Source organism: Trifolium pratense, linkage group LG6 (assembly GCF_020283565.1).
Source record: "Trifolium pratense cultivar HEN17-A07 linkage group LG6, ARS_RC_1.1, whole genome shotgun sequence".
NCBI classification, from domain to species: domain Eukaryota; kingdom Viridiplantae; phylum Streptophyta; class Magnoliopsida; order Fabales; family Fabaceae; genus Trifolium; species Trifolium pratense.
Window position 1 is genome coordinate 39,433,525 of NC_060064.1, and position 12,703 is coordinate 39,446,227.

General features: G+C 32.5%; 1 protein-coding gene across 2 annotated transcripts; it reads left to right on the forward strand.

The window, feature by feature from the left end:
* Nucleotides 1–1,808: 1,808 nt before the first annotated feature.
* On the forward strand, nt 1,809–9,087 carry LOC123889744 (disease resistance protein RPV1). Of its 2 annotated transcripts, none has more exons than XM_045939230.1 (5): nt 1,809–2,446; nt 3,234–4,359; nt 5,507–5,821; nt 6,590–8,170; nt 8,326–9,087. In XM_045939230.1, the coding sequence occupies exons 1-5, from the start codon at nt 1,968–1,970 to the stop codon at nt 9,034–9,036; spliced, it is 4,212 nt and encodes a 1,403-aa protein (XP_045795186.1). In that variant the 5' UTR covers nt 1,809–1,967; the 3' UTR covers nt 9,037–9,087. The 2 variants fall into 2 exon arrangements, with proteins under 2 accessions (XP_045795186.1, XP_045795185.1); XM_045939229.1 differs by having other exon boundaries at nt 1,842–2,446; nt 6,587–8,170.
* Nucleotides 9,088–12,703: the final 3,616 nt, after the last annotated feature.

Below are 12,703 nucleotides of genomic sequence, written 5' to 3' on the forward strand. Positions count from 1 at the left end.
TATATATATATATATATATATATATATATATATATATATATATATATATATTGTGTTTTTAATAGGGTCTATTCTTAATATTCGAACAGGGTCTCGAAATAGTCAGGGACACCCCTATATATATAATTGATATTAGATATCAATGTAAAATTTTACACTGTCGGTGCATGTCCCATTTTTTCTAAATCGTAACACATCAAAGCTTAAAAGAAAACTCTAAAACAAGATTGTACATGATAGTGGCTTTACTTTTTTACCGGAGCTAGTTGATCGTTTAAGATGTGATGTATTTGAGAGATTTGGTGCTAATGCAGTATATTCTAGCTGCTGCGAATTTATTCAGCCATAAACTACGTTGCTATGGCACAATTTGTACCAAAGTTTCTAGATTTTATGTTACGAAATTTCTACTGCTGATTAATTTCCTTCGGCATACAAAATGAGTTCGTTTTTCCCAACCGATTTTTTATTTTATGTGTAAGTTAGAAATTAAACTTTGATTACCTGCTTAAGAAGCCCAAAACCCATATCATCCTGATCAATTTATGAAAAAATTCACCCATACTTAAGAACACTAATTAACACTAATTTTTTATTTCTGACTTTGTGTTTAATCCACCCGTGCGAAGCACGAGTTCCACACTAGTATGAAATACGAAGTTGAATGATAAGTGACAGTATGATTAATTGTTAACAATTCATATGCAGCACACTGAAAATTTCATCACTATATACAATTTTTTAAACGAAATCGGCTAGGACAAGGCAACAAGAGAGGTGCACCAATGGACCCAAAAACAAAGAGACTGTATTAGGGGCTTCCTTTATTTTCCCGTTAAAAAATTGGTGAGATAATATTTTTTTTTTTTGCAAACTTGATTTTTTATAACACTTGATCTTATTTTTCTTTTATAACAAATCATTTTATTGGTAAAAAAACCATTTTACAGATTTTTTAACGTTTTTTATTTTTAATTTTTTTTAGGGTTAATTATGTTTTTTGTTTCCTATAGTTTTTCCATAATTTTCGTTTTAGTCCCTGAAGATTTTTTTCGGACTTTTTAGTCCCTGAAATTTTTTCCGTCAAGGTTTTTAGTCTCTACTTTTAATCAAACTATTGTATATTTTCACATTTTTTAATGATCTTTTATATTCATGTTTATAATATTATAGGAACATCTCCGATAAAAAATTAGATTTTTTTAACATAAGATGAATTATTTATGTGCAAAAAACTAAAAAATTTATATTTAATTCATGTTAAAAAAATTAAACTTTTGTAAGATAGATTCATATAATGTACTAAACATGACCACAGAAAAAATTAATTAATTTTGAATGATACGCACGAGTTGAATGAAAAGTATGAATGAAAAGTAAGGACTGAAAACTTTGACGAAAAAAACTTCAAGTACTAAAAAGTATAAAAAAAAAATTTCAGGGACTAAAACGAATCTTCAGACACTTTGCATATTTAACCATTTTTTATAAAAAAAAAAAATTGTTTTAAACATTGACCCAAACACCCAATAATATAATTGGTCCCAAAATATAAGGGAAAATTAGTCAAAAAAAACTAATGTATTTGGTTAAAAATTTAAACTAAATACATCAATTTTATTTGACCAATTTTTCATTATATTTTATATTTTGGGACGAAATAACTGAAAGAAATACATACCGTAAATTTGTTTTAAACATTGACCGATTTCCATTTCCGTCCCACATGTCATAATTAATATATGCTCAGTGCTGTCTCTTTCCGATGATTAATTAATTAAGTTTCTCGCTCAGCTTAATTAGCAACTACTACTAAACTATGCATTGCGTGTAAAGAAACTAACTCGAGTTGAGTTAGTCAACGAATAAAATACAGTATCAAAGTAAAGTTAACGTTAGTACTAAATAAATATCTTCCTATATTTCTATTACCAAACACCAAATTAAAACAAAAACGAACGTCGACGATGATGATGTCTTCATCAGGTGGTGGTGCATTCAGGCTTCGTTGGGATGTGTTTTTAAGTTTCAGAGGAGAAGATACACGTCACTGTTTCACAAAAAAACTGTACGAATCTCTTCACCGTGAAGGAATTCGTGCTTTCATGGACGACGAGGGTTTGGATCGTGGTGATCACATACAAACAAGTTTGCTTCAAGCCATTGATGACTCTGCTGCTTCCATTGTTATTATTTCTCCTAACTATGCTGATTCTCATTGGTGTCTTGATGAACTCGCCAGGATTTGTGATTCTGGGAGGCTTGTTATTCCTGTTTTCTATAAGGTTGATCCTTCTCATGTTAGGAAACAGTTGGGTCCTTTTAAAAATGGTTTTGATTATCTTGAAGACAGATTTCAAGATCAGAAAGATAAGGTTTTCAAGTGGAGAGATTCTATGCTTAAACTTGGTGGATTTGCTGGCTTCGTTGTAAAAACTACTAATAGGTATCTCTCTCTCTCTCTCTCTCTCTCTCTCTCTCTCTTGTGTGTTCTTTTTTTGTCATTTGTTAATCACCAATTTTTACAGTAGTAGTTGAGAACTATGGATCACATAAGCTCTAACTTTGAATGGATCCCTCGCTAGTGGACGGTCCGATTGGTGTTCCTTAGACGGGGTGTCAATTTTATCCATTATCTATACAAATCCATCAATTTTAAATATGAGTTATTATGCATAAGGAATAAACTTATGTATGGTGCATAAACAAATCTCCACCATCAAATTCAATCTAACAAATCTCCAAACGCACCATTTCCCACCCCCAAATCAACAACAACAATCCATGAACGTCATCAAATTGCTTCGTAGTTAGTTTTAAACTAAAATCATGCCAAAACCATTTTTGCTGTGGAATGATTTCACATTAGATGTACTTAATCATGCCAAAACCATTTTTACTGTGAAATGGTTTCAGAGGGTTGTAATCCAAAACCATTTTGCTGTGGAATGGTTTTGTGTGTTATTTATGCAGGGTGCATAAGGAATTCGCTTATACACCATAACCGTTCCCTTTTAAATCCATCTATTAGACAATAAACTTGTTAATGGATTGGAATCAATCCATCCATCTAACTAAATGGATGGATTTGATCATCCAACAATTTTTACAAACCCAATGGATCATTCCTTCGTAAAATAAAAAATAATCCAATAGATCAATTTCGCTATAGTATACTCTCAAGGATTGTTCTTTTGACTCTGCTATACTCTTTTTTTGTTTTTGTTGCTCAGTGATGATGGCGAACATAAGAATCTGATACGGCGATTGGTACAAAGGGTTTTGAAGGAGTTAAGTAATACTCCAATGGTTGTGTCTGAGTTTGCAGTGGGGATCAACAAACGTGTTGACAAGGTGATGGATTTATTACAAGTTCGATCCAACGGTGTCAAGGTTTTGGGGTTGTATGGGATGGGTGGTGTTGGTAAGACAACCCTAGCCAAGGCTCTTTTCAATAGTCTCGTTGGTCGTTTCGAGCGTAGATGCTTCATTTCCAATGTGAGACAATTTTCTTCTAAAGAAGATGGTTTGGTTTCTCTTCAAAGCAATGTCATTAAAGATCTTTCTTCTGAAGAAGGTGCTCGGAGTTTTACCGGTGATGTCAATGCTGGTATATCTGTTATCAAAAGAATAGTTCGTGAAAATCGAGTTCTGCTAGTGTTGGATGATGTTGATAATGTAAATCAGCTTGATGCTTTGATTGGTAAAAGGGAGTGGTTTTATGAAGGAAGCTGCATAATAATTACAGCAAGGGATACAACTGTTTTGCCTGAAAAACATGTCAATAAGTTGTATGAAGTTACAGAATTGGATACCGAAGAAGCTCTGGAGTTATTCAGTCACCATGCACTAAGGAAAAAGGAACCTCCACAAAATTTTTTGGATTTTTCAAATAAAATTGTGTCTCTTACAGGAAGAATGCCATTGGCTTTGGAAGTTTTTGGTTGCTTGCTGTTTGGTAAGAGGAAGGTGGAGGAATGGGAGGATGCTGTTGAGAAGCTGAAAACAATTCGGCCTGGGAGTCTTCATGATGTGTTGAAGATAAGTTATGATGGGTTGGATGAACAAGAAAAGTGTATATTCCTTGATATTGCTTGTTTCTTTGTTCAAATGGGAACGAAGCGCGATGATGTGATTGATATATTTAGAGGTTGTGGTTTTAGTGGAGAGATAGCTATGACAACCCTTGTAGAGAAATGCTTAATCAAAATAAGACAGGACGACAATACTTTGTGGATGCATGATCAGATTAGAGATATGGGAAGACAGATTGTTCTTAATGAAAACCATGTCGATCCTGGGATGCGTAGTAGATTGTGGGATCGTGCTGAAATCATGTCTGTTTTGAAGAGTAAGAAGGTAAAGATTCAGAAACATTGCAAAATACATCTTGTGTAGGATGTGAAGTGCTTCAGCAGCCATAAGATGCTTTAAGCTGCAAAGCCTTAAATATAATTCAAAAAGTTTCCAAAATCTTTCATTGATATTGTATTCAAAAATGGTTTTTTATTTATGCTGGTGCTCTTGTGCAGCCAACAGCAGGTAGTGGAGAATTGGCTAGACAAAATAAAATATTAGACAAACAGACAAAATTGGCCTTTGAGACCATTTTTTATTAAATGCAGAAACACAAGAGACTAATTAATTATATTACTAACACTGTTGGGTTTAGTGTTGTGCTAAGGTGACTTCTTTTGGATAATATATAACATTGCATGCTGTTGTTTTATAGATTATAACAATTCAACTGTCAATTTTGATAAGCATACAAATACTTCTATCTATTTTGTTTTGTTTTTGGAAAACAATTGTTATAAGGAAAGGTTGAACAACGATAGTCAACCAACAAATATGATTGGTTCATTTTAATTTTATCCCTTTGATTTTTGCCATAGAAGGAAGTAACTAAATTTGGATTGCTTGCAGTCACAAATCCCATGCATTGACACAATCACCACATCGGTCACCCTTAAATCAAGATCAGACCGTCAAAATTTCATGTTTAGTATTTTAGGGTTAAAATAATAATACTGTCTGATATCGATCTAACAGCCACTCTTATGTGCTGACAACAGGATTGCGTGAAGTAACTATATATGTAACAGGAAATATAAGTATTAAGTATTAGGTTATTAGTATTTTATTTTAAATATTAGTTTTATTATATTATGTCAATTTACCTTGGTAGCCCTTGTGGTTGTATGCATTGTGCCTGATTCGAAACTTAGTCAATCAAACATTTCAACAAACACCTCCCTTAAAAACTCTCATTCAATACTATGCATACTATGTTTGCATAATCTCTCCTTGGTAACAGATTTTATTCTAAATCATTAGAATCCCTACTATTGAGACTTGGATTTTATCGGTTCGTCCCTAGAATCCCTAATTTATCCGTTACACTATATGATGATTCTTTAATATACATATACATGTCAGTATTTTGTGAAATTTGTGAGAATAATTCTTCGTGATATTCAGCCCTCTTCTTTGTTTTCTAATGTAGGGAACAAGATGCGTACAAGGAATTGTACTGGACTTTAAGGAAGGACCGAGTTATCCTCATCAACATCAAGCAGAGAAATATAACAAAGTTATACTTGATACAAAATCCTTTGAACCAATGGTTAGCTTGAGATTGCTTCAGATCAATAATTTGAGTTTGGAAGGCAAGTTTCTTCCAGATGAACTGAAGTGGCTTCAATGGCGAGGATGTCCTTTAGAAGGCATACCTTTGGATACTTTGCCACGTGAACTGGCTGTCCTCGATCTCTCAAATGGCTGGAAAATTAAAAGCTTGCCGGGATTGGAAAGACACAAGGTATATGCTTCAGCTATATTATTCACATTTAATTCCGTTAGTGAATAAGAATATATGTTAAACCAGTTTTGAAACATCAAAGTTGACTTCAAAATAATTTTTTAGAAACACAGTTGTTACAAATACTTCATAACAAGGCGGCTTCAAGATCCTCTCCATTTCTCACAAGAAATGAAGCGCTTAGATAGACACACATGAGAGATTGATGGAACCAAATTCAAATTATTTTTAAAAATGAGTTCTGCCAATATCTCATTTGTGTCTTTGGGAAATGGATTAGGTGCAGTCACCTTTTCCGTGCAGTCACGACATTTCTGACTATCCGATCAAGATCGGACGGTTAAAACAAATGTATATTTTATGTTTATTTAATAATATTAAATATACTGAGCTTGATCGGACGGATGGTCTGTGACGCCTGACTGCTTCACTGCAGTGAATTTACAACTGCACCAAATCCTGGTTTTGTGTCTAAGTTGTTCTAAATGAATCCCACCGTTTCTTTCCCGAATGACACCAATATTTTGAATGTACCATATAGTAATAAAGGTAATGTAGAGTATATTGAGATATATCTCAGGATTTATTTCATATTACTCTAAATTTCATGATATCCTATTTTTGTTGTTACCATGTTCATAATATCCTTATTTAATAAAGGTCTTTTGCTTACAACAAGTTCTTTTGCATATTTCTCTTTGCTATGTGTGTAAAGGACTGAAACCCTATGATTTTGACATCTATACATAACACGACATTGTTTAGCAGGTACCAGAGAACCTAATGGTTATGAACCTCTCCGACTGCTACCAACTTGCAGCAATCCCTGATTTATCTTGGTGTCTCAGGCTAGAGAAAATTAATTTGGAGAGCTGCATTAATCTAAAAAGGATTCATGAATCAATTGGCAGTTTAACTACCTTGCGTAATTTGAATTTGACGCGTTGTGAAAAGCTTATTGAACTTCCTAGCGATGTCTCTGGACTGAAACATTTGGAGAGCCTCCTTCTTTCTAGGTGCTACAAGTTGAAAGCATTACCAGAAAACATAGGCATTCTTAAATCTCTGAAAACACTTTTTGCGGATGACACTGCTATAGTAGAGTTGCCAGAGTCCACTTTCCGCCTGACCAAACTCGAACGACTTGTTTTGAATCGTTGCTCGTATTTGATAAGACTACCAAACGACATTGGAAAACTATGTTCTTTGCAAGAATTATCTCTTAATGAATCAGGTTTACAAGAATTACCCAACACTGTTGGATCCTTGAAAAATCTTGAGAAATTAAGTTTGATTTTGTGTAAATCTCTCACTCGAATGCCTGATTCTATAGGAAATCTTGAATCGTTGACAGAACTTTTGGCTTACAACAGTGGAATTAAAGAACTTCCTTCCACCATTGGTTCTTTATCCTATCTGAGGACGTTATCGGTCGGAAAGTGTGAACTTCTCAGTAAATTGCCCTACTCATTTAAAACTATGGCCTCAATTACTGAACTTGATTTAGATGGAACCTCTATCAGATATCTTCCAGATGAAATTGGAGAAATGAAACAACTGAGGAAACTTGAGATTGGGAATTGTAGTAATCTTGAATCATTACCAGAATCCATTGGCCACCTAGCATCTCTTACTACATTGAACATAATCAATGGAAATATAAGAGAATTGCCAGCGTCGATTGGATTACTAGACAATCTTGTTAACTTAACATTGAACAAATGTAGAATGCTTAAACAGCTTCCAGCTTCTATAGGAAACTTGAAATCTCTTTGTCACTTAAAGATGGAGGAAACAGCTATGAAAGACTTGCCTGAAAGTTTCGGTATGCTCTCAAGCTTGAGAACACTGAGAATGGCAAAGAGGCCTCATTTAGTTCCCATATCAGTGGAGAACACTGGCTCTTTTGTGCTACCATCTTCTTTTTGTAATCTGACCTTGCTATATGAGTTGGATGCTCGTGCCTGGAGACTATCTGGGAAAGTTCCAGATGATTTTGAGAAGCTATCCTTATTAGAGACTTTAAATTTGGGCCAAAACAATTTTCACAGCCTTCCTTCCAGTTTGGAAGGTCTTTCTTTTCTCAAGAAGCTCTCACTGCCAAATTGCACAGAGCTGATTTCTCTCCCTTCACTTCCTTCAAGCTTAATCGAGCTAAACGCTGATAATTGTTATGCCTTAGAAACTATACATGACATGTCAAATTTAGAGAGTTTGGAGGAGCTGAAACTCACAAATTGTGACAAAGTGGTAGATATTCCAGGTCTTGAATGCTTGAAGTCCTTGAAAAGATTGTACTTGAGTGGTTGCAATGCATGCTCCTCTAAAGTATGCAAAAGACTTTCAAAGGTTGTATCTCCTTCCCTTTGCCTATAAATTCTGATTCAACTAAGGGCCATTATTTACACATTGTTTTTCTATTTTCATTTCCACAAATAAAGCATTATGGTAGATTCTGAAAATTTTGGTTATTACTTGTAACTAAAGGACTATTTGTATGACAGGTTGCACTGAGAAATTTTCAGAACTTGAGCATGCCAGGAACCAAGTTACCTGAATGGTTTTCAGCAGGAACTGTAAGCTTTTCGAAGCGCAAAAATCTCGATTTAACAAGTGTAGTTGTAGGTGCTATTGTTTCAATTAACCACAACATTGACATGCCTATAAAGAGAGAAGAAATGCCTTGTATCATTGATGTTGAAGCAAATGTTTTCAAACTCGGGAAACGAATATTTAATAGAACTTTAAACATACATGGGATGCCAAGGACAAATGTAGATCACATACACTTGTGTAGGTTCCAGAATTACGATCAACTGGTAGCCTTTTTAAAAGATGCCGATACATTTTGTGTGACCACGAGAAGTCCTCCTTTTGATAAAGGATTGAAGTTGAAGAAATGCGGAGTTCATTTAATCTTTGAAGGGGATGATGATTATGAGGGAGAAGAAGAATCGTTAGACATACGCCTACAATCTGTCTCGGAAAGGCTGACCAGGTTTTTTAACACTTGTGATGAAGGTGTTGATGATACTGAGAGTGAAGATGATCGGTGTCAACATGAATTGGAGCAAGAAAAAGAAGAGACTGGAACTAGATTACTTGGTTTAAATTTTAAAGGTAGTTCCATTATTTCCTTCCTGCTTAGTCTATTCTTTGTGCTGTTGGGTTGGTTTTGGTTTAAGTTTATGTCTAGTGCTGTAAAAAGAGATTGACTTGTACAAGCACCAAAATAGCTTTGATTAAAACAACATTCCCCTTGATAATTTGCTACTATTTTTTTTATAATCAAGAATAAGTTACTCTCTCTCAAAATACATGACCCAAATAGAATAAAAATTTGTTGCAAGATGTTTGACATAATGAATTTTGAATGCAATATTTTTTTTACGAATATATTCTGTAATCGTTACTACTTTCACGACTCCTAAGTAAGTGATTAATATTTTTAAGGACAATTAAGTAAAAGTTATATTTTCTCTCTTTAATTATTACATTTTGCTTAAACTATGTGAAATAATCAAACAGACCATTTAAATTAGGACGGAGAGAGTAACTTCTTGTGACCTCTTAGACTTCACCTATACTTTTTGTGTATTGTCAAATACTAAATCTACCGTGAAAAACTCTCCATACCACTCTCTATCCGCCCCTTTTCTGTTCTAGGAATTTTAGGGTTTGAAAAGAAGAAAGGAAACAATTGTGTTGACACAAATGGTTAGACTTTCAGCCGACACCAACAATTGTGACTTGAGTAAAATAATGTATATGTAAACTAATTTTACACCGACGGTGTATATAAATTAAACTCTTAATATATTCAAGTGAGAGGGTCGACGTACAATTTTTTAAACAATACCAGCTAGTGCAAGTTAACAAGAGAGGTCCATCGGTGGACCCAAGAATAAAGGGACCATATTATATTAGGGGCTTTCTTTATTTTTACCGTTTAAACATCGGTGAGATAATATTTTTTTTCTTTTACAAATTTGTTTTTTTATAACACTCGATCATAATTTGATTTTTTTAAAACAAATAACTTTATCGGCAAAAAAACCATTTTACAGATTTTTTTATACTTTTTCAATTCTGAGGCATTCTCTTTTTCATGCGATTTCATGCTTGTTTGCGATTTCAATCGTTGGTAAATGTAATCTAAGTTAAATGTTTACATGAACTGCTAACGTAACACGTACCTATAAAATAGACTTCAAATCATACCTAAATTGAGTTTATTAACATAAGTAAACTCAGTTTGCATGACCTTCTGTAAATTCAGTTCATACTCACACTCGGTTTAAGGGATTCACGTTAATTCAGTTTATATAAATGTATGTTAACTCGGTTTAGTCAATTGTGTAAACAGGTTATTTTGGGGGGTAATTAGAAAAAGATTATTAAGTTACGACATATACTAGTGTCTATATCTGTGTTATGCACGCCTATAAAGTTCTTGTTATCTACTATATTTAATAAATAATAATGAAAGGTGCAAGTATCTGTGCCATTAAAATTTTATTTGCATAATAATGCTGTGAGTCTGGAGTGTCAAGGTAAAAAACTGGGGCACGACACCACTGGAAATGACAAATGAACAAAGCAATTTTGTTTTGATGGAATGAGCAAGGAAATATAATAATATAATTTGGTTTGAAGGATGAGTTCATTATCTTCTGCTTGAATAGAAATTAACCTGCTTAAAGGTGGAATGAATAAATCTTTATTTTAATAAAAAAAAAGAAAAAGTGAATGCTTATTTAATACTCCTTCCGTCCAAAATTGAGTGACACAATTGACTAAATTGTACTATTCACATATATTGTTTTGACCATATTTCTACTAATAAATAAAAATAAATATTAGCATATAAGATGTTGTTGGATTCGTCTTGATGAGTATTTTCAAAATATCAAATTTTTATAATTTTTACTATAATATAATTAAAAATATTAATCGTCAAAGTTATGCATCGACATGTGTGAAACAGTCAACTCAATTTGGAACTGAGGGAGTAATATTTATAAACTTGTTATGCACAAGACACCAAGCCCGATAGAAGCATTACTCTGCAATGAGTCATTAGCAAGAAAGTAGGTTAAAATTTTATTATACTTTATATATTATTATATTGTGTTGTTGTGATTGTTACTTGCGAGCAACTAGAAAAGAAAGAAAGCTCTAATGAATTAGATGATCATTATATAATAATATCATATGCTTTAAATATTGTAATTATGCATGAACTACTACCGGAATCATTAGTTGTTTTTGTAAAAGGGGGGGTCAGGGTCAGGTATGTGGGTCAACTGAATAATGCAAGTCCAGAACGAACAGACAGAACAACCCAAACAACTGAGATTTTCTATGCGTAAGGAAGGTTTAATTAGTATATGAATGAAAAATAAATTCAATAAACAAATTAAAGCTGCTGAACCTGTATATATATATTATAATGTTTGAATTGTTGTCCCTGGCTTTTGGAATTTTACATTTGTTTTAGTTATTTTCTATTGATTTTTTTTGTACAATACATGGATCCTATACGATACTAATATATTAAAGATAATTAATACTATTTGGATTAATTTACTAAAAGTTCACATTTTTAAGATGAATGAGTGGATGTATAAGATTCAAATTCCAGTACATGCATATTATATATAATATTCTTACTAACTGAGTTATGTTCACATGGATCGGTGGATCATTTCTTATTCACCGACTTTATAAATTTAATTTAATCTCTGTATAACAACTTTTATATAATTCTAGTCATTAAGTTGTTTTTTTTAATATATAGTGGATCATTTATGTTTACTGCATGACATTCTCTAATAGTTGTAGGAATCTCATTCCAAACTCTAAGTGAATGCTGACCCCAAGCTATTTAAGCTTAGTGTATGTTATATTTTGCGGTGAAAAAAAAAAATGTAAAAATTGTAAAATTAATTTTGATTAAAATTGAGTTGAAGTCAAGTGATTTTTGTTTTTCTTATTATTAATCTAGAGTTAGTCCGTGAGGTTAGAAACGTCTGACAAAAAATTATTTCCACTATAAATCAAATTCGAATTCTTTCGAATGATCTGTCATCGAGGCAACTCATTAACCACTTGAGTCAAATATTTTAGTTTAAGTGATTTATTTTTAGATCATTAAAATGAGTTAAGCAATAAATTTTGAGGGTAAAATATCAATTATAAAATCAATTTTAGAGATAGAATTAATTTTTGCTTTAAAGAAACAAGATCAATTCTATAGTTTATACATATTGAGTGTATGTTTGATATGCTAAAAATAAAAATAAAGGACCGAAGTTGCACCGTATTTGGATTTAAAAATTATTTTTGGACTGGACAATCTTAGAACAAGTTATCTAATATAATAAAAAAATATTTGGCTAGAAATTGTACCCTTAAGGTGAATAAATAGTGCTCAGGGTTCGAATTTCAACTCTTACTTATAATACAATGGTTATACCAACTGAGTTAAGCTCACAAGACTGTATAATTCTACAACATATGTCCTTAAATATAAGATTGCTTTGAAAAATTACGGAGACTAAGAAAGTTGATTGTGAATTGTCGATAAATATAATTAGTATTACATTTACAATTTTATCCTTCAAAAAAAATAATGAGTTTATTATATATCGTAGAAAAATAAACATTACAACAAGGGTGCGTTAATAAAAAAATAATTAATGCTCTTGAAAATTTGAAAGAGATTCAATAAAAAAGACAAAGAATTTTTTTAAGAGGGTCTTATATTTAAGAACAATCGTATGTCAGTATCAATTCCTTACTTTTTACAAATCTAAAAGTGAAATCAAACGTTAGTTGGTCAAAAGATGATTGATGATGAACTTTATAGGAAGGGAGGAC